Raw genomic sequence first — 22,964 nt, 5'->3', positions numbered from 1 at the left:
TTAGAACACGCCTCTTTACTTTAGAACACTCCTCTTTACCTTTAGAACACTTCTCTTTACTTTAGAACACTCATCTTTACTTTAGAACACTCCTCTTTACTTTAGAACACTCCTCTTTACCTTGAGAACACTCATATTTACATTAGAACACTTCTCTTTACTTTAGAACACTCCTCTTTACTTTAGAACACTCCTCTTTACCTTTAGAAAGAACACTTCTCTTTACTTTAGAACACTCATCTTTACTTTAGAACACTCTTTACTTTAGAACACTCCTCTTTACCTTTAAAACACTTCTCTTTACTTTAGAACACTCATCGTTACTTTAGAACACTCTTCTTTCCATTCAGAACACTCCTCTTTACATTTAGAACACTCCTCTTTACTTCAGAACATTCTTTACTTTAGAACACTTCTCTTTACCTTTAGAACACTCATCTTTACTTTAGAACACTCATCTTTACTTTAAACACTCTTCTTTCCCTTCAGAACACTTCTCTTTACTTTTAGAACACTCATCTTTACTTTACAACACTCCTCTTTCCCTTCAGAACACTTCTCTTTACTTTAGAACACTCATCTTTACTTTAGAACAATTCTCTTTCCCTTCAGAACACTACTCTTTACCTTTAGAACACTTCTCTTTACCTTTAGAACACTTCTCTTTACTTTAGAACACTCCTCTTTACCTTTAGAACACTTCTCTTTACTTTTAGAACACTCATCTTTACTTTAGAACAATCCTCTTTACTTTAGAACACTCATTTTTACTTTAGAACACTCATCTTTCCCTTCAGAACACTTCTCTTTACCTTTAGAAAACTCATATTTACTTTTGAACACTCCTCTTTACTTTAGAACACTTCTCTTTACCTTTAGAACACTTCTCTTTACCTTTAGAACACTTGTCTTTACTTTAGAACACTTCTCTTTACTTTAGAACACTCCTCTTTACTTTAGAACACTCTTCTTTGCTTTAGAACACTTCTCTTTACTTTATAACACTCCTCTTTACTTTATAACACTTCTCTTTACTTTATAACACTCATCTTTACCTTTAGAACACTTCTCTTTACTTTAGAACACTCCTCTTTAACATTAGGACACTCCTCTTTCCCTTCAGAACACTCCTCATTCCCTTCAGAACACTCCTCATTCCCTTCAGAACACTCCTCTTTACCTTAAACCACTCCTCTTTCCTTTAGAACACTTCTCATTCACTTTAGAACACTCATCTTTCTCTTCAGAACACTCCTCATTCCCTTCAAAACACTCTTCATTCCCTTCAAAACATTCCTCATTCCCTTCAGATCACTCCTCATTCCCTTCAGAACACTCCTCATTCCCTTAAGAACACTCTTCATTCCCTTCAAAACATTCCTCATTCCCTTCAGATCACTCCTCATTCCCTTCAGAACACTCCTCATTCCCTTAAGAACACTCCTCATTCCCTTCAGAACACTCCTCATTCCCTTCAGATCACTCCTCATTCCCTTCAGAACACTCCTCATTCCCTTCAGAACACTCCTCAGTCCCTTCAGAACACTCATATTTCTCTTTGGAACACTCATCTTTCTCTTTAGAACACTCATCTTTCTCTTTAGAACACTCCTCTTTCTCTTTAGAACATGCATCTTTCCCTTTAGAACACTCACATTTCTCTTTAGAACACTCACATTTCTCTTTAGAACACTCATATTTCTCTTTAGAACACTTCTCTTTCTCTTTAGAACACTCATTCTTTTCCTTTAAAACACTCCTCTTTCTCTTTAGAACACACATCTTTCCCTTTAGAACACCCCTCTTTACTTTAGAACACTCCTCTTTACTTTAGAACACTCCTCTTTACTTTTGAACACTCCTCTTTACTTTAGAACAATTCTCTTTACTTTAGAACACTCCTCTAAACTTTAGAACACTTCTCTTTACTTTAGAACACTCATCTTTACTTTAGAACACTCCTCTTTACCTTTAGAACACCCCTCTTTACTTTAGAACACTCCTCTTTACTTTAGAACACTCCTCTTTACTTTAGAACACTCCTCTTTACCTTTAGAACACTTCTCTTTACTTTAGAACACTCCTCTTTACTTTAGAACACTCATCTTTCTCTTTAGAACACTCATCTTTCCCTTTAGAACACTCCTCTTTCTCTTTAGAACACTCATCTTTCCCTTCAGAACACTCATCTTTCCCTTCAGAACACTCATCTTTCTCTTTAGAACACTAATCTTTCTCTTTAGAACACTCATCTTTCTCTTTAGAACACTCATCTTTCCCTTTAGAACACTCCTCTTTCTCTTTAGAACACTTCTCTAATACTTCTCAGCAAAGAAAGGAGACAAGGAGAAGAAGAGGGTTTTAGATCAATGAGATGTAACCCAGGGTAAAACCTAGGTTGGAGAAGACAAAGGTTAAGACAATGACATTTTAATATCCCATAACTCTTTGCAACAATGGGACCAGCTTTACTAGTTACCAAGGGCTCTTCTAATATCCCATAAATCTGTGCAACAATCGGACCAGCTTTGTTTGTTAGCAATTGCACTGGTAGTTAGCAATGGCGCAGGTCCCAGATTTGTGACGACGTTGTCTATAATTTTGATCCAGGGTCAAACCAAACCTCACTTCCTGATTCCCCTCTCTCAGAACCCAGGGTACTATGACATCATGGCGGAGGACATGTCTGTGTGGCATGTTCCTAACAGAGCTCAGCTGCAGACCTGGAGAATCACCTCTATCCTCCGTTACCACACTGAAGCCAAGTTCCTAGCCCAGTACGGAGGAAACCTCCACGGACTGTTCAAGGTACAGAACACAACACAGGACCTTCATTGGGGAGGACGGGCTCGTGCTAATGACTGGAGCGGAATCTGTGGATTGGTATTTGCTCTGTTCTGACCATTATTATGAGCTGTCCTCATCTCACCAGCCTCCTCTGGTACACACACACACACACACACACACACACACACACACACACACACACACACACACACACACACACACACACACACACACACACACACACACACACACACACACACACACACACACACACACACACAGTCTAGTATGACTAAACTTTTAGGGACACACAATTCAGTCACATTCAAAATCCTATTTTCCCTAAATTTAACCCTAACCTTAACACCAAAACTTAACCCTAGCTCCTAACCCAAACCCTAATTCTAACCCAAACAGTAATTCTAACGTTAACACTAAACCCCCTAAAAATAGTATTTGACCTTGTGAGGATTAACAAAAGCATTGTTTTTGTAAGTTTAGTATTAATGTGGGGACTGTTTTTCTCTCTCTCTCTCTCTCTCTCTCTCTCTCTCTCTCTCTCTCTCTCTCTCTCTCTCTCTCTCTGCATCCCCATGTTTCCTTATCCCCCCAGCATTATCCAGTGAGGTATGGAGTAGGAAATTGCAACGACAAGGGACCTTCTATTCCAGTGGAGTATGATCTGGGAACTAAGGACACCACCAAACTGTTCTATGGTCCTTCGCCCAGAGGTAATAACAACATTTAGTTTATTAGGATCCCCATTAACCTCTTGGGGCTAGGTGGGACGCTAGCGTGCCACCCGTGGTGCACTCCATCAACAGCAGGTGCATTTCAAGAGCGGCAAATTTGAATCCAAATAAATGTCAAAATTCAAATTTTTCAAAAATACAACTATGTTACACCATTTGAAAGATAAACATCTCCTTAATCTAACCACGTTTTACGATTTCAAAAAGGTTTTACGGCGAAAGCATAAATTTAGAGTATGTTAGGACAGTACATTTACAAGAGTTGTGTGTAATGTTTTGTCAAGTCAAAGACAGGGTCACCAAAACCATAAAACCAGCTAAAATGATGCACTAACCTTTTACAATCTCCATCAGATGACACTCCTAGGACATTATGTTAGACAATGCATGCATTTTTAGTTCTATCAAGTTCATTTTTATATCCAAAAACAGCGTTTTACTATGGCATTGATGTTGAGGAAATCGTTTCCCTCCAATAACCGGCAGTCAAGTCAGCGTCAGAAATTAAATAATTAAAATTAGAAAACATTGTTAAAATATTATATTGTCATTTAAAGAATTATAGATTTACATCTCTTGAACGCAATCAACTTGCCAGATTTAAAAATAACCTTACTGGGAAATCACACTTTGCAATAATCTGAGCACTGCGCCCAGAAAAATACGCGTTGCGATACAGACTAGACGTCATGTTGGGGAGATCTAAAATCGAAAATACTATGTAAATAATCCATTACCTTTGATTCTCTTCATCAGATGTCACTTCCAGGTATCACAGGTCCATAACGAATGTAGTTTTGTTCAAAAAAGCTCATCATTTATGTCCAAAAATCTCCGTCTCGTTAGCACATGATGTAAGCCAGCCGGACTTCTCGTCATGAACGAGGGGAAAAAATATATTTCCGTTCGTTCAAACATGTCAAACGTTGTATAGCATAAATCATTAGGGCCTTTTTTAACCAGAACATGAATAATATTCAAGGTGGACGAATGCATACTCTTTTATAACGTATTGGAACGAGGGTACCCAACATGAAGTAGCGCCAGGTGTCTAATGGGACATCACCGTTCCATGGCTCTTGTTCGGTCAGATCTCCCTCCAGAAGACTCAAAACACTTTGTAAAGGCTGGTGACATCTAGTGGAAGCAATAGGAAGTGCCAAAATATTCCTAAACCCCTGTGTTTTTCAATGGGATAGGTTTAAAGTCAATACAACACATCAGGTATCCACTTCCTGTCAGAAAATGTCTCAGGGTTTTGCCTGCCAAATGAGTTCTGTTATACTCACAGACACCATTCAAACAGTTTTGGAAACTTTAGAGTGTTTTCTATCCATATATAATAAGTATATGCATATTCTAGTTACTGGGTAGGATTAGTAACCAGATTAAATCGGGTACATTTTTTTTATCCAGACGTGCAAATGCTGCCCCCTAGACCCAACAGGTTAACTACTGAACATGCAGCAGCTACTCTTCCAGGACGACATGGCTCTATACAGAACTGAGCAACGCATTAAATGTGTTTTGGTTTGGGTACCGGGAAGAAACCCATAATGGTGTGTCTGCTGGGGTATATGCAGTACTAGTCAAAGGATTGGACACATTGGTATTTTATTAAATAGGGCTATATTCTGTATACCACCACTACTTTGTCACAACACAACAGATTGGCTCAAACGCATTAAGAAGGAAATAAATTCCACTATTTAACTTTTAACAGGTCAACCTGTTAATTGAAATGCATTCCAGGTGACTACCTCATGAAGCTGGTTGAGAGAATGCCAAGAGTGTGCAAAGCTGTCATCAAGGCAAAGGGTGGCTACTTTGAATAATCTCAAATATAAAATATATTTTGATTTGCTTAACACTTTTTTGGTTACTACATGATTCCATATGTATTATTTCATAGTTTTGATGTCTTCATTATTATTCTACAATGTAGAAAATAGTAAAAATAAAGAAAAACCCTTGAATGAGTAGGTGTGTCCAAACTGGTACTATAAGTCCGAAGTTCTGTATGTCTGTTTGAAGTGTATGCAAATCGATTATACAAGTGGTTAGGCATTTTCAACACACAAATGTTTCTTAAAAAGACTGGAAGAGAAGTAGTCAGTTTCTCCTCAACCCTCAACCATGAGACTATCATGTTGTTGATTGCTAGATCTTCCTTTGCTGTACCTGACCATATTACCAGACAGTAATCAAGACGAGACAAGATCAAAGCCTGAACAACAAGTACAGTTGATCTTTGTGTCAAAAACACATTTTTTATAACAGATATACCTCTTCCTATCTTCACAACAACTTTGTCAACATGATAACTGACCATCCAATGTTCCTCCGAGGAGTTCAGCTACTTCAACTTGTTCAATGTTCCTCCTAGGAGTTCAGCTACTTCAACTTGTTCAATGTTCCTCCGAGGAGTTCAGCTACTTCAACTTGTTCAATGTTCCTCCAAGGAGTTCAGCTACTTCAACTTGTTCAATGTTCCTCCGAGGAGTTCAGCTACTTCAACTTGTTCAATGTTCCTCCTAGGAGTTCAGCTACTTCAACTTGTTCAATGTTCCTCCGAGGAGTTCAGCTACTTCGACTTGTTCAATGTTCCTCCTAGGAGTTCAGCTACTTCAACTTGTTCAATGTTCCTCCGAGGAGTTCAGCTACTTCGACTTGTTCAATGTTCCTCCTAGGAGTTCAGCTACTTCAACTTGTTCAATGTTCCTCCTAGGAGTTCAGCTACTTCGACTTGTTCAATGTTCCTCCGAGGAGTTCAGCTACTTCAACTTGTTCAATGTTCCACCGAGGAGTTCAGCTACTTCAACTTGTTCAATGTTCCTCCTAGGAGTTCAGCTACTTCAACTTGTTCAATGTTCCTCCGAGGAGTTCAGCTACTTCAACTTGTTCAATGTTCCTCCGAGGAGTTCAGCTACTTCAACTTGTTCAATGTTCCTCCGAGGAGTTCAGCTACTTCAACTTGTTCAATGTTCCTCCGAGGAGTTCAGCTACTTCAACTTGTTCAATGTTCCTCCGAGGAGTTCAGCTACTTCAACTTGTTCAATGTTCCTCCGAGGAGTTCAGCTACTTCAACTTGTTCAATGTTCCTCCGAGGAGTTCAGCTACTTCAACTTGTTCAATGTTCCTCCTAGGAGTTCAGCTACTTCAACTTGTTCAATATTCCTCCGAGGAGTTCAGCTACTTCAACTTGTTCAATGTTCCTCCGAGGAGTTCAGCTACTTCAACTTGTTCAATGTTCCTCCTAGGAGTTCAGCTACTTCAACTTGTTCAATGTTCCTCCGAGGAGTTCAGCTACTTCAACTTGTTCAATGTTCCTCCTAGGAGTTCAGCTACTTCAACTTGTTCAATGTTCCTCCGAGGAGTTCAGCTACTTCAACTTGTTCAATGTTCCTCCGAGGAGTTCAGCTACTTCAACTTGTTCAATGTTCCTCCTAGGAGTTCAGCTACTTCAACTTGTTCAATGTTCCTCCGAGGAGTTCAGCTACTTCAACTTGTTCAATGTTCCTCCGAGGAGTTCAGCTACTTCAACTTGTTCAATGTTCCTCCTAGGAGTTCAGCTACTTCAACTTGTTCAATGTTCCTCCTAGGAGTTCAGCTACTTCAACTTGTTCAATGTTCCTCCTAGGAGTTCAGCTACTTCAACTTGTTCAATGTTCCTCCGAGGAGTTCAGCTACTTCAACTTGTTCAATGTTCCTCCTAGGAGTTCAGCTACTTCAACTTGTTCAATGTTCCCCCGAGGAGTTCAGCTACTTCAACTTGTTCAATGTTCCTCCGAGGAGTTCAGCTACTTCAACTTGTTCAATGTTCCTCCGAAGAGTTCAGCTACTTCAACTTGTTCAATGTTCCTCCTAGGAGTTCAGCTACTTCAACTTGTTCAATGTTCCTCCGAGGAGTTCAGCTACTTCAACTTGTTCAATGTTCCTCCTAGGAGTTCAGCTACTTCAACTTGTTCAATGTTCCTCCGAGGAGTTCAGCTACTTCAACTTGTTCAATGTTCCTCCTAGGAGTTCAGCTACTTCAACTTGTTCAATGTTCCTCCGAGGAGGTCAGCTACTTCAACTTGTTCAATGTTCCTCCGAGGAGTTCAGCTACTTCAACTTGTTCAATGTTCACAGCCGTTGTGTACATCTCCAGTTGAAGTTTAGGTCAATAATTTCTTTTTTTTTACCAAATACAATGCTTTTGATTTTAGGTGTATTTAAGACCAGTTTATCGTTAACTTATTACCCGATCTGACGCTGACTGTACCTCCTTGCTAAGCGTTTCAGTGAGCTCTCTGGCTGAAGGTGCTGATGTGTGCAATCATTAGCATACATAGTAATTTGAGCTTCATGTGTTGACTGTGTTCTACTGTAGGAGTAGTTAGATGATAGACAACACCTACCTCCTAATGTGTTGACTGTGTTCTACTGTAGGAGTAGTTAGTAGTTACACCTACCTCCTAATGTGTTGACTGTGTTCTACTGTAGAAGTAGTTAGATGATAGACTACACCTACCTCCTAATGTGTTGACTGTGTTCTACTGTAAGAGTAGTTAGTAGTTACACCTACCTCCTAATGTGTTGACTGTGTTCTACTGTAGGAGTAGTTAGATGATAGACTACACCTACCTCCTAATGTGTTGACTGTGTTCTACTGTAGGAGTATTTAGTAGTTACACCTACCTCCTAATGTGTTGACTGTGTTCTACTGTAGGAGTAGTTAGATGATAGACTACACCTACCTCCTAATGTGTTGACTGTGTTATACTGTAGGAGTAGTTAGATGATAGACTACACCTACCTCCTAATGTGTTGACTGTGTTCTACTGTAGGAGTAGTTAGATGATAGACTACACCTACCTCCTAATGTATTGACTGTATTCTACTGTAGGAGTAGTTAGATGATAGACTACACCTACCTCCTAATGTGCTGACTGTGTTCTACTGTAGAAGTAGTTAGATGATAGACTACACCTACCTCCTAATGTGTTGACTGTGTTCTACTGTAGGAGTAGTTAGTAGTTACACCTACCTCCTAATGTGTTGACTGTGTTCTACTGTAGGAGTAGTTAGATGATAGACTACACCTACCTCCTAATGTGTTGACTGTGTTCTACTGTAGGAGTATTTAGTAGTTACACCTACCTCCTAATGTGTTGACTGTGTTCTACTGTAGGAGTAGTTAGATGATAGACTACACCTACCTCCTAATGTGTTGACTGTGTTATACTGTAGGAGTAGTTAGATGATAGACTACACCTACCTCCTAATGTGTTGACTGTGTTCTACTGTAGGAGTAGTTAGATGATAGACTACACCTACCTCCTAATGTATTGACTGTATTCTACTGTAGGAGTAGTTAGATGATAGACTACACCTACCTCCTAATGTGTTGACTGTGTTCTACTGTAGGAGTAGTTAGATGATAGACTACACCTACCTCCTAATGTGTTGACTGTGTTCTACTGTAGGAGTAGTTAGATGATAGACTACACCTACCTCCTAATGTGTTGACTGTGTTCTACTGTAGGAGTAGTTAGTAGTTACACCTACCTCCTAATGTGTTGACTGTGTTCTACTGTAGGAGTTTTAGATGATAGACTACACCTACCTCCTAATGTGTTGACTGTGTTCTACTGTAGGAGTAGTTAGTAGTTACACCTACCTCCTAATGTGTTGACTGTGTTCTACTGTAGGAGTAGTTAGATGCTAGAATACACCTACCTCCTAATGTGTTGACTGTGTTCTACTGTAGGAGTAGTTAGTAGTTACACCTACCTCCTAATGTGTTGACTGTGTTCTACTGTAGGAGTAGTTAGATGTTGGACTACACCTACCTCCTAATGTGTTGACTGTGTTCTACTGTAGGAGTAGTTAGATGTTGGACTACACCTACCTCCTATGTGTTGACTGTGTTCTACTGTAGGAGTAGTTAGTAGTTACACCTACCTCCTAATGTGTTGACTGTGTTCTACTGTAGGAGTAGTTAGATGTTGGACTACACCTACCTCCTAATGTGTTGACTGTGTTCTACTGTAGGAGTAGTTAGATGTTGGACTACACCTACCTCCTATGTGTTGACTGTGTTCTACTGTAGGAGTAGTTAGTAGTTACACCTACCTCCTAATGTGTTGACTGTGTTCTACTGTAGGAGTAGTTAGATGTTGGACTACACCTACCTCCTAATGTGTTGACTGTGTTCTACTGTAGGAGTAGTTAGATGTTGGACTACACCTACCTCCTAATGTGTTGACTGTGTTCTACTGTAGGAGTAGTTACATGATAGACTACACCTACCTCCTAATGTGTTGACTGTATTCTACTGTAGGAGTAGTTAGATGTTGGACTACACCTACCTCCTAATGTGTTGACTGTATTCTACTGTAGGAGTAGTTAGATGTTGGACTACACCTACCTCCTAATTTGTTGACTGTTCCAGCCGAAGAACAACATTACATACTTATGTTCCTAAACTTCTATTTCTTCTTCTATGGCAGGTGAGTTTGAGCCTGGCTTCATCACTTTCCGAGCGATAAACGCTGAACGTGCAGCCTTGGCCATCTGCTCTGGGGTCAAACCCACTGGCTGCAACAATGAACACGTGAGTAAGGCTACGGCCACACAGAAATGTACAGATTTAGTTTTTCAATGGCAGTCATCAGTTGAGACAGACTACGTAACATGAAAGGCATCGTAATGTCTGTCAAAAGACTGTGGAATGCGATGACTATCGAGCAACAGTTGTTCCGCACATTGACATAACGTTTAGTCAATCTTTTTCTAAGGGCAGAAAGAATCTGATTGGCTTAGGGCAGACCAAGTCCGATTGGTTTCTTAAAGATCAATGGGTGGACTTTAACAGATGCACAACTTTTGAAAACATGGCGTCGGTTTGAACTGAGAATCTTGTAAGTAAACCTTTGTTACAAGTTGAAACATTTTGAAATGTATTATTGTGTTACAGTAGTCAAACAAATGTGACAATATATCTAAGATACAACTGGTTTCCTGACTTGAAGCAAAGTGTAAAATGTAGAAAATTACCAGCAACATGCTAAGCTAATCAGAGCAAGTTAGCTAGCTAAGCATTCACCAACCTCTTAGCTACTCATGTTGAATTAATAAATAGAGCTAACTAGCTAGCTAGCTAAGCATTCAGCTACCTCTTAGCTACTCATGTTGAATTAATAAATAGAGCTAACTAGTTAGCTAGCTAAGCATTCAGCAACCTATTAGCTGCTCATGTTGAATTAATAAATATAGCTAATTAGCTAGCTAGCTAAGCATTCAGCAACCTCTTAGCTACTCGTGTTGACTTAATAAATAGCACTAACTAGCTAGCTAGCTAAGCATTCAGCAATCTCTTAGCTACTCATGTTGACTTAATAAATAGAGCTAACTAACTAGCTAGCTAAGCATTCAGCAACCTCTTAGCTACTCAAGCTGAATTAATAAATAGAGCTAACTAGCTAGCTAGCTAAGCTTTCAGCTACCTCTTAACATTTAACATTTTTAACATTTAAGTCATTTAGCAGACGCTCTTATCCAGAGCGACTTACAAATTGGTGCATTCACCTTATAATATCCAGTGGAACAACCACTTACAATAGTGCATCTAAATCTTTTAAGGGGGGTTAGAAGGATTACTTTATCCTATCCCAGGTATTCCTTAAAGAGGTGGGGTTTCAGGTGTCTCCGGAAGGTGGTGATTGACTCCGCTGTCCTGGCGTCGTGAGGGAGCTTGTTCCACCATTGGGGTGCCAGAGCAGTGAACAGTTTTGACTGGGCTGAGCGGGAACTGTGCTTCCTCAGAGGTAGGGAGGCGAGCAGGCCAGAGGTGGATGAACGCAGTGCCCTTGTTTGGGTGTAGGGCCTGATCAGAGCCTGAAGGTACGGAGGTGCCGTTCCCCTCACAGCTCCGTAGGCAAGCACCATGGTCTTGTAGCGGATGCGAGCTTCGACTGGAAGCCAGTGGAGAGAGCGGAGGAGCGGGGTGACGTGAGAGAACTTGGGAAGGTTGAACACCAGACGGGCTGCGGCGTTCTGGATGAGTTGTAGGGGTTTAATGGCACAGGCAGGGAGCCCAGCCAACAACGAGTTGCAGTAATCCAGACGGGAGATGACAAGTGCCTGGATTAGGACCTGCGCCGCTTCCTGTGTGAGGCAGGGTCGTACTCTACGAATGTTGTAGAGCATGAACCTACAGGATCGGGTCACCGCCTTGATGTTAGTGGAGAACGACAGGGTGTTGTCCAGGGTCACGCCGAGGCTCTTAGCACTCTGGGAGGAGGACACAAGGGAGTTGTCAACCGTGATGGCGAGATCATGGAACGGGCAGTCCTTCCCCGGGAGGAAGAGCAGCTCCGTCTTGCCGAGGTTCAGCTTGAGGTGGTGATCCGTCATTCCACACTGATATGTCTGCCAGACATGCAGAGATGCGATTCGCCACCTGGTTGTCAGAAGGGGGAAAGGAGAAGATTAATTGTGTGTCATCTGCATAGCAATGATATGAGAGACCATGTGAGGATATGACAGAGCCAAGTGACTTGGTGTATAGCGAGAATAGGAGTGGGCCTAGAACAGAGCCCTGGGGGACACCAGTGGTGAGAGCACGTGGTGCGGAGACAGATTCTCGCCACGCCACCTGGTAGGAGCGACCTGTCAGGTAGGACGCAATCCAAGCGTGGGCCGCGCCGGAGATGCCCAGCTCGGAGAGGGTGGAGAGGAGGATCTGATGGTTCACGGTATCAAAGGCAGCAAATAGGTCTAGAAGGATGAGAGCAGAGGAGAGAGAGTTAGCTTTAGCAGTGCGGAGAGCCTCCGTGACACAGAGAAGAGCAGTCTCAGTTGAATGCCCAGTCTTGAAACCTGACTGATTAGGATCAAGAAGGTCATTCTGAGAGAGATAGCAAGAGAGCTGGCCAAGGACGGCACGTTCAAGAGTTTTGGAGAGAAAGGAAAGAAGGGATACTGGTCTGTAGTTGTTGACATCGGAGGGATCGAGTGTAGGTTTTTTCAGAAGGGGTGCAACTCTCGCTCTCTTGAAGACGGAAGGGACGTCGCCAGCGGTCAAGGATGAGTTGATGAGAGAGGTGAGGTAGGGGAGAAGGTCTCCGGAAATGGTCTGGAGAAGAGAGGAGGGGATAGGGTCAAGTGGGCAGGTTGTTGGGCGGCCGGGCCGTCACAAGACGCGAGATTTCATCTGGAGAGAGAGGGGAGAAAGAGGTCAAAGCACAGGGTAGGGCAGTGTGAGCAGGACCAGCGGTGTCGTTTGACTTAGCAAACGAGGATCGGATGTCGTCAACCTTCTTTTCAAAATGGTTGACGAAGTCATCCGCAGAGAGGGAGGAGGGGGGGGGGGGAGGAGGATTCAGGAGGGAGGAGAAGGTAGCAAAGAGCTTCCTAGGGTTAGAGGCAGATGCTTGGAGTTTAGAGTGGTAGAAAGTGGCTTTAGCAGCAGAGACAGAAGAGGAAAATGTAGAGAGGAGGGAGTGAAAGGATGCCAGGTCCGCAGGGAGGCGAGTTTTCCTCCATTTCCGCTCGGCTGCCCGGAGCCCTGTTCTGTGAGCTCGCAGTGAGTCGTCGAGCCACGGAGCAGGAGGGGAGGACCGAGCCGGCCTGGAGGATAGGGGACAGAGGAAATCAAAGGATGCAGAGAGGGAGGAGAGGAGGGTTGAGGAGGCAGAATCAGGAGATAGGTTGGAGAAGGTTTGAGCAGAGGGAAGAGATGATAGGATGGAAGAGGAGAGAGTAGCGGGAGAGAGAGAGTGAAGGTTGGGACGGCGCAATACCATCCGAGTAGGGGCAGAGTGAGAAGTGTTGGATGAGAGCGAGAGGGAAAAGGATACAAGGTAGTGGTCGGAGACTTGGAGGGGAGTTGCAATAAGATTAGTGGAAGAACAGCATCTAGTAAAGATGAGGTCAAGCGTATTGCCTGCCTTGTGAGTAGGGGGGGAAGGTGAGAGGGTGAGGTCGAAAGAGGAGAGGAGTGGAAAGAAGGAGGCAGAGAGGAATGAGTCAAAGGTAGACGTGGGGAGGTTAAAGTCACCCAGAACTGTGAGAGGTGAGCCATCCTCAGGAAAGGAACTTATCAAGGCGTCAAGCTCATTGATGAACTCTCCAAGGGAACCTGGAGGGCGATAAATGATAAGGATGTTAAGCTTGAAAGGGCTGGTAACTGTGACAGCATGGAATTCAAATGAGGAGATAGACAGATGGGTCACGGGAGAAAGAGAGAATGTCCACTTGGGAGAGATGAGGATTCCAGTGCCACCACCCCGCTGGCTCGATGCTCTAGGGGTATGCGAGAACACGTAGTCAGACGAGGAGAGAGCAGTAGGAGTAGCAGTGTTATCTGTGGTAATCCACGTTTCCGTCAGCGCCAGGAAGTCTAGGGACTGGAGGGTAGCATAGGCTGAGATGAACTCAGCCTTGTTGGCCGTAGACCGGCAGTTCCAGAGGCTGCCGGAGACCTGGAACTCCACGTGGGTCGTGGGCGCTGGGACCACCAGGTTAGAGTGGCAGCGGCCACGCGGTGTGGAGCGTTTGTATGGCCTGTGCAGAGGGGAGAGAACAGGGATAGACAGACACATAGTAGACAAACTACAGAAGAGGCTACGCTAATGCAAAGGAGATTGGAATGACAAGTGGACTACACGTCTCGAATGTTCAGAAAGTTAAGCTTACGTTGCAAAAATCTTATTGACTAAAATGATACAGTACTGCTGGCTGGTGGAGTAGGCTAGCTAGCAGTGGCTGCGTTGTTGACTTTGAACGTGTAGCTGGCTAGGTAACCTCGATAGTTTCAGTACTACACCTTGTCATGATACAAAGCAGCTTTGTAGCTAGCTAGCTAACATAACACTAATCAAGACGTTCCTTGTAATGTATTTAGTTTCTACAATGCTGCTCGTCGGTAATAGTTGGCTGGGTTAGGAAAAATGGCGTCGCGGGGGACGGAAATAGCTGGCTAGCTGGCTAGCTAACCTCGATGGCTGGCTAGCTAACCTCGGTAATTACTAAACTACACAATTATCAAGCTATGACAAAGACAACTAAGTAGCTAGCTAGCTAACACTACACTAGTCAAATCGTTCCGTTGTAAAGTATTAGTATCTACATCGCTGCTAGTCGGTAACGGTTGGCTAGCTAGCAGTGGGTTAATGATGTCTAGGTGTGTTGACTAAGTCTGGCGCCGCGCCGCGGCTGGCTAGCTCTACTCGATAATTACTCAAACTACACAATTATCTTAGATACAGAGACAGCAAAGACAACTATGTAGCTGGCTAACTAACACTAACACCACACTAATCAAGTCGTTACGTTGTAATGTAATAGTTTCTACAGTGCTGCTAGTCGGTAGAAGTTGGCTAGCTAGCAGTGATGACTAGCTAGCTAGCAGCTAGCAGTGTTGACTACATTAGGAGGAAGAAGATAGCTAGCCTCGATAATTACTCAATTACTCTAAACTACACAATTATCTTTGATACAAAGCTAGCTAAGAAGAATTGCTCAGATCAAACAAATCAAGCCGTTGTAATGTAGTGAAGTGTAATATTACCTGTGGAGCGAAGCGTAGTGCGACTGCTCGCTCCAAACCGGAAGTAGCTACTCATGTTAAATTAATAAACAGAGCTAACTAGCTAGCTAGCTAAGCATTCAGCAACCTCTTAGCTACTCATGTTGAATTAATAAATAGAGCTAACTAGCTAGCTAGCTAAGCATTCAGCTACCTCTTAGCTACTCATGTTGAATTAATAAATAGAGCTACCTAGCTAGCTAGTTAAGCATTCAGCAACCTCTTAGCTGCTCATGTTGAATTAATAAATAGAGCTAACTAGCTAGCTAGCTAAGCATTCAGCAACCTCTTAGCTACTCATGTTGAATTAATAAATAGAGCTAACTAGCTAGCTAGCTAGCGAGGTGTCAAATATACAAGTATGTCAGCTAACACACTTTATTGAAACGTTAAGTTGAATAATCTCTATAAACTTTTTTTTAAATGGGGATGGACAGCCCCCTCCTGCTGTTCCAAGACCATTCAGTCCTCTGAAGCCCCCTCCTGCTGTTCAGAGACCATTCAGTCCTCTGAAGCCCCCTCCTGCTGTTCAGAGACCATTCAGTCCTCTGAAGCCCCCTCCTGCTGTTCAGAGACCATTCAGTCCTCTGAAGCCCCCTCCTGCTGTTCAGAGACCATTCAGTCCTCTGAAGCCCCCTGCTGCTGTTCAGAGACCATTCAGTCCTCTGAAGCCCCCTCCTGCTGTTCAGAGACCATTCAGTCCTCTGAAGCCCCCTGCTGCTGTTCAGAGACCATTCAGTCCTCTGAAGCCCCCTCCTGCTGTTCAGAGACCATTCAGTCCTCTGAAGCCCTCTCCTGCTGTTCAGAGACCATTCACTGGCATTTTCTACAAGAAATCTTCCTCCAGAAATAAAATCTTCTCCCAAGTGGGTGTGACACCAACTCCTGTGTCCTGCTGCACTGCTGCTTGGATTCCACCCGGCGATCCGTTCACCGTCTGCCCTGGCCCGTCTCCCCCTGTCTGGTACAGGTACCTCCACCACACTCACCCCTCTCTGTTCACCGTCTGCCCTGGCCCGTCTCCCCCTGTCTGGTACAGGTTCCCTCCACCACACTCACCCCTCTCTGTTCACCGTCTGCCCTGGCCTGTCTCCCCCTGTCTGGTGCAGGTACCTCCACCACACTCACCCCTCTCTGTTCACCGTCTGCCCTGGCCCGTCTCCCCCTCTCTGGTACAGGTACCTCCACCACACTCACCCCTCTCTGTTCACCGTCTGCCCTGGCCCGTCTCCCCCTCTCTGGTACAGGTACCTCCACCACACTCACCCCTCTCTCCCAAGCTTTCGCTCGCCTCCAGCTCACAGGCATTTTTGGGGCGAGTGACTCTGAACTTATAATGGCTAGCCCAAAGTCATTATATATTAAAACATTTTCTTGTGCATTTTGCTATTTTGCCTCATGACTCCTGCATACTTTGTTGACTACAAACTTTCTTTACCCAACAGTGGTAAAGACTATGTTTGTTTCCACACTCGGGACTCTGACTCTCTATTGGTTACATTGACCTTTGTCCTCCCATCCTATTCTAACCACCTCTCGCCAGCTTTGTATTCATGTTACCTGATGAAATTGCTGTACAAATATGATCTTGTTGCCATCTGATGCACATTCAGATGTCATAAATCAGCACTGCAGAGCTCTCCCTGTCCTCTGCTGTGCCTTGATTGTATTGCTGCTGATGATATCTGGAAATGTTCATGTACACCCTGGCCCATCTACTGTTAGCCCCAATTCTGACTGGTGCTCTGATATCTGCTTCACTGATTTCTGCTCTCGTAAAAGCCTGGGTTTTCTGCACATTAACCTGTTATGGCTAGGGGGCAGTATTTTCACGGCTGGATAAAAAAACATACCCGATTTAATATGGTTACCACTCCTACCCAGTAACTAGAATATGCATATACTTATTACATATGGATAGAAAACACCCTAAAGTTTCTAAAACTGTTTGAATGGTGTCTGTGAGTATAACAGAACTCAAATGGCAGGTCAAAACCTGAGAGATTCCTTTACAGGAAGTGGCCTGTCTGACCATTTCTTGAAGTTCTTTTCCATCTCTATCTTTTACTAAGGATCTCTGCTCTAACGTGACACTTCCTACGTCGTCCATAGGCGCTCAGAGCCCGGGAAAAAACAGAATGTCGTCATCCCAGCCCCAGGCTGAAATACATTATCGCCTTTCTCAAGTGGCCGATCAAGGGACTCTGGGCTTAGGCGCGTGACCCGACCGCCCCCGCATTTGTGATTTTTTCCTCTGTTTGCCGAAAAGGAGATTCCCTGTCGGAATATTATCGCTTTTCTACGAGAAAAATGGCGTAAAAATTTATTTTAAACAGCGGTTGACATGCTTCGAAGTACGGTAATGGAATATTTAGAATTTTTTTGTCACGAATTGCGCCATGCGCGCGACCCTTCTTTACCATTTCGGATAGTGTCTGGAACGCACGAACAAAACGCCGCTATTCGGATATAACGATGGATTATTTTGGACCAAACCAACATTTGTTATTGAAGTAGCAGTCCTGGGAGTGCATTCTGACGAAGACAACAAAAGGTAATGAAACTTTTATAATAGTAAAGCTGATATTGGTGAGTGCTAAACTTGCCGGGTTTCTAAATAGCTAGCCTGTGATGGCTGGGCTATGTACTTAGAATATTGCAAAATGTGCTTTCACCAAAAAGCTATTTTAAAATCGGACATATCGAGTGCATAGAGGAGGTCTGTATCTATAATTCTTAAAATAATTGTTATGCTTTTTGTGAACGTTTATCGTGAGTAATTTAGTAAAATGTTAGCGAATTCCCCGGAAGTTTGCAGGGGGTATGCTAGTTCTGAACGTCACATGCTAATGTAAAAAGCTGGTTTTTGATATAAATATGAACTTGATTGAACAAAACATGCATGTATTGTATAACATAATGTCCTAGGGTTGTCATCTGATGAAGATCATAAAAGGTTAGTGCTGCATTTAGCTGTCTTCTGGGTTTTTGTGACATTATATGCTAGCTTGAAAAATGGGTGTCTGATTATTTCTGGCTTGGTACTCTGCTGACATAATCTAATGTTTTGCTTTCGTTGTAAAGCCTTTTTGAAATCGGACAGTGTGGTTAGATAAAGGAGAGTCTTATCTTTAAAATGCTGTGAAATAGTCATATGTTTGAAAAATTGAAGTTTTTGTATTTTAGAGGAGTTTGTATTTCGCGCCACACCCATCATTGGATATTGGAGCAGGTGTTCCACTAGCGGAACGTCTAGATGTAAGAGGTTAACACCAGAAGCTTATTACCTAAAATGGATCAATTGAAAGTGTGGGTTCACAGCTCCAATCCAGATGTGTTGGTCATTACTGAGACGTGGTTAATCACCACTTCATTAAGTCAGGATTCCTATTTGACTCAGCCACGCCTCCTTGCCCGTCCAACATTTCCTCATCTCTCACCCCTTCTAATGCGACTATCCCTGATGCTTCTCCCTCTTTTTCCCCTGCCCCGCTACAAAGTTTCTCCCTGCAAGCAGTCACTGAGTCCGAGGTCCTAAAAGAGCTCCTTTAACTTGACCCCCCAAAAAACTTCTGGGTCAGATGGTTTAAACCCTTTCTTCTTTAAGGTTGCTGCCCCTATCATCGCCAAGCCTATCTCCAACCTTTTTAACCTGTGTCTCCTATCTGGTGAGCTTCCCATTGCTTGGAAGGCAGCCACGGTTCGTCCTTTATTTAAAGGGGGAGATCAAGCTGATCGTAAATGTTATAGGCCTATTTCTATTTTGCCCTGTTAATCAAAAGTGTTGGAAAAACTTGTTAATAATCAACTGACTGGCTTTCTTGATGTCTATAGTATTCTCTCTATTGTGCAATCTGGTTTCCGCTCAGGTTATGGATGTGTCACTACAAACCTTAAAGGTCCTCAATGATTTCACCATTGGCCTTAATTCTAAGAAATATTGTGCTGATATATTTATTGACGAGTCCAAAGCTTTTGATACGGTAGAACATTACATTCTTGTGAGCTGGCTAAAGAGTATTTGGTGTCTCTGAGGGGTCTTTCGGCTGGTTTGCTAACTACCTCTCTCAAAGAGTGCAGTGTATAAAGTCAGAAAATCTGCTGTCTCAGTCACTGCCTGTCACCAAGGGAGTACCCCAAGGCTCAATCCTAGGCCCCACACTCTTCTCAATTCATATCAACAACATAGCTCAGGCAGTAGGAAGCTCTCTCATCCATTTATATGCAGATGATACAGTCTTATACTCAGCTGGCCCCTCCCCAGATTTTGTCTTAAATGCTCTTTAACAAAGCTTTCTTAGTGTCCAACAAGCTTTCTCTGTCCTTAACCTTGTTCTGAACACCTCCAAAACAAAGGTCATGTGGTTTGGTAAGAAGCATGCCCCTCTTCCCACAGGTGTTATTACTACCTCTGAGGGTTTAGAGCTTGAGGTAGTCACCTCATACAAGTCCTTGGGAGTATGGCTAGACGGTGCACTGTCTTTCTCTCAGCACATATCAAAGCTGCAGGCTAAAGTTAAATCTAGACTTGGTTCCCTCTATCGTAATCGTTCCTCTTTCACCCCAGCTGCCAAACTAACCCTGATTCAGATGACCATCCTACCCATGCTAGATTACGGAGACATAATTTATAGATCAGCAGGTAAGGGTGCTCTCACTTCCCCCTATCTGAGATATCTACTGCAGCCCTCATCCTCCACATACAACACCCGTTCTGCCAGTCACATTCTGTTAAAGGTCCCCAAAGCATACACATCCCTGGGTCGCTCCTCTTTTCAGTTCGCTGCAGCTAGCGACTGGAACGAGCTGCAACAAACACTCAAACTGGACAGTTTTATCTCCTTCTCTTCCTTCAAAGACTCAATCATGGACACTCTTACTGACAGTTGTGGCTGCTATGTGTGATGTATTGTTAAAGTGTCCAATCACTGGACACTTTAATAAATGGATCACTAGTCACTTTAAACAATGCCACTTTAAATAATGCCACTTTAGTAATGTTTACATATGTTACATTACTCATATCACACGTATATACTGTATTTTATACCATCTATTGCACCTTGGCTATGCCGCTCAGCCATCGCTCATCCATATACTTATATGTACATATTCTCATTCACCCCTTTAGATTTGTGTGTATTAGGTAGTTGTTGGGGAATTGTTAGATTACTTTTAGATTTGTGTGTATTAGGTAGCTGTTGTGGAATTGTTAGATTACTTGTTAGATATTACTGCACTGTTGGAACTAGAAGCACAAGCATTTTGCTACACTCGCATTAACATCTGCTAACCATGTATATGTGACTAATAAAATTTAACTTGATTTGATTTGAAGGTCAGTCAAATCAGTAAAACTTCAAGAACTGTCGCAAAAAACAAAGCGCAAAGTGATTGTGTGAATCAGGCCTTCATGGTCAAATTGCTGCAAAGAAACCACTACTTAAATACACCAATAATAAGAAGAGACTTGCTTGGGTCAAGAAACACGAACAATGGACATTAGACCGGTGGAAATCTGTCCTTTGGTCTGATGAGTCCAAATTTGAGATTTTTTGGTTCCAACCGCTGTGTCTTTGTGAGACGCAGAGTAGGTGAACGGATGATCTCCGCATGTGTGGTTCCCACCGTGAAGCATGGAGGAGGAGGTGTGATGGTGTGGAGGTGCTTTGCTGGTGACACTGTCAGTGATTAATTTAAGGCACACTTAACCAGCATGGCTACCACAGCATTCTGCAGGGATCCGCCGTCCCATCTGGTTTGGGCTTTAGTGGGACTATCATTTGTTTTTCAGCAAGACAATGACCCAACACACCTCCAGGCTGTGTAAGGGCTACTTGACTAAACAAACATCACTGTCAATGGAGCAGCATTTAAACTGTTCCACTTTCTAGTTTTTGAAGCTTATTGAAGAATTTTAGCTTGTTATCATTTTCTCATATTTGATACCTTGCTAGTTAGCTAGCTAGCTCTATTTTTAATTCAACATGAGTGAACACATTTGACTACACTTGATGTCAACCTGCAGTTGTTCCAGTGTGCAGGTTTTTCGTCATGGTTATTTAAATAAATCATGATTGAGCGGGTGCGTGAGTTTTCCTAAATTATTTTGGCCCATAGACTTGCCTGAATGTTACAGAGAAAGGGGGGTGGAGCTACCGCCCTGCTTCCTTCTGCTCGTTGTTCTAATGTCTTTTCTCATACATCGCCGCCCAGAACCTAATCAACGATCTGACACAATTACACAAGATGTTTATGTTCTAGGTTACAGAGATTATCCACTGACACGTGATCGACAACAGGAATGACTGTCCGACAAAAAAACGCACAAATTGTCAATCTCTTTACTATGCTACTTGTCTGAAGATAATTGACTTGAGTTGAACTTTTTACAGACAAAAACGAAGAAATGATGAATGCATATTTGATTTCATTCTGGTTCATGTGTCTGTCTGGCCGTAGCCTAGGACGATAAAATGGTGTGTGTGTGTGTGTGTGTGTGTGTGTGTGTGTGTGTGTGTGTGTGTGTGTGTGTGTGTGTGTGTGTGTGTGTGTGTGTGTGTGTGTGTGTGTGTGTGTGTGTGTGTGTGTGTGTGTGTGTGTTTGCAGTACTGTATTGGAGGAGGAGGACACTTCCCTGAGGCTGATCCTAAACAGTGTGGTGACTTCTCCTCCTTTGACTGGGACGGCTACGGGACCAACACAGGCTATAGCTCATCCAAGGAGATCACCGAAGCAGCCGTGCTGCTCTTCTACCGCTGAGATCCTCAACAGCTTCATTCTAGGAAGCCTTTGATTGGCTAACTAGATCATTCATATTTCTAGCGTAGGAATCATCATTTCACAAAGCTGTTTGGGGAAGAGGGTGATATGGGAGGTAACAGTGATTATTGGCCACTAGGAGAGTTGATGAAAGAACAGACAGAGGTTAGAACTATACTGATGTTACACCAACAACTGTGACTTTCATGTCTTGATATTGTCTTCGTTCCCTTGTCTCTGTCTGTCTCTTCCTCTTGTCTTTGTCTCTTTCTGAAAGACTGAGCTACTATCAATCAAATTAATACATTTACAGCAAGTGAAAAGGTCCATGCTTCATTTAGTCAAACTTCCTTTAATGGACTCTGAATAAGTTACTATGCACACTCAACAAATGGTATATTATTTAATAGTGTAGATTATTTTAGTGTTATTGTTATTATTATTTTTATTATTATTGTTATTCATATTATTTGTATTATTTGTAATATAATTATTGTTAGTAGTATTATTATTAGTAGTAGTATTAGAATTATTAGTAGCGTCTTGACAAGAAACACAGAAACAAGAACCCAAGGGAGTGCCAGATAAAGGGGAGGTAATGAGTGAGGTAATGGAGTCCAGGTGATGAAGCGCAGGTGTGTGGAATGATGGTTGCCAGGTGTGTGGAATGATGGTTGCCAGGTGTGTGTAGTGATGGTTGCCAGGTGTGTGTAATGATGGTTGCCAGGTGTGTGTAATGATGGTTGCCAGGTGTGTGTAATGATGGTTGCCAGGACCAGTGGTTAGTAAAACCGGCGACGTCGAACACCGGAGGGGAGGAGCAGGAGTAGATGTGACAAGAAGCTAATATTGGCTGCGTAATTATTATTATTAATATTATTATTATTATTATATTATTATTAGTATTATTATTGTTGTTGTTATTGTAATTACCAGAACATATCTGGCAACGCTTTGAGTTGAACTGTAGCAAATTTTTATTCTACCATAACAGGAAACAGGAAACGACACGTGTAGACTAACAGTGAAATGCTTACTTACGGGCACTTCCCAAGAATGCAGAGAGAAAAAAAAGACAAATAGCAGAA

General features: G+C 42.7%; 1 protein-coding gene across 2 annotated transcripts in view; it reads left to right on the top strand.

Annotated features, from left to right (window-relative positions):
• The window catches only part of itl1a (Intelectin-1a), a 31,793-nt gene extending 9,006 nt beyond the window's left edge, over nucleotides 1–22,787 (top strand). The window contains exons 5-8 of one of the 2 annotated variants that reach the window (XM_045696640.1): nucleotides 2,650–2,808; nucleotides 3,401–3,518; nucleotides 10,034–10,137; nucleotides 21,724–22,787. In XM_045696640.1, coding sequence (XP_045552596.1) covers nucleotides 2,650–2,808; nucleotides 3,401–3,518; nucleotides 10,034–10,137; nucleotides 21,724–21,876 — 534 coding nt within the window. In that variant the 3' untranslated portion in view covers nucleotides 21,877–22,787. 2 annotated transcript variants of the gene reach the window in all.
• Nucleotides 22,788–22,964: the final 177 nt, after the last annotated feature.

Source organism: Salmo salar, chromosome ssa16 (genome assembly GCF_905237065.1).
Source record: "Salmo salar chromosome ssa16, Ssal_v3.1, whole genome shotgun sequence".
Classification (NCBI taxonomy): Eukaryota; Metazoa; Chordata; class Actinopteri; order Salmoniformes; family Salmonidae; genus Salmo; species Salmo salar.
This window is presented reverse-complemented; position numbering and strand designations above follow the sequence as displayed.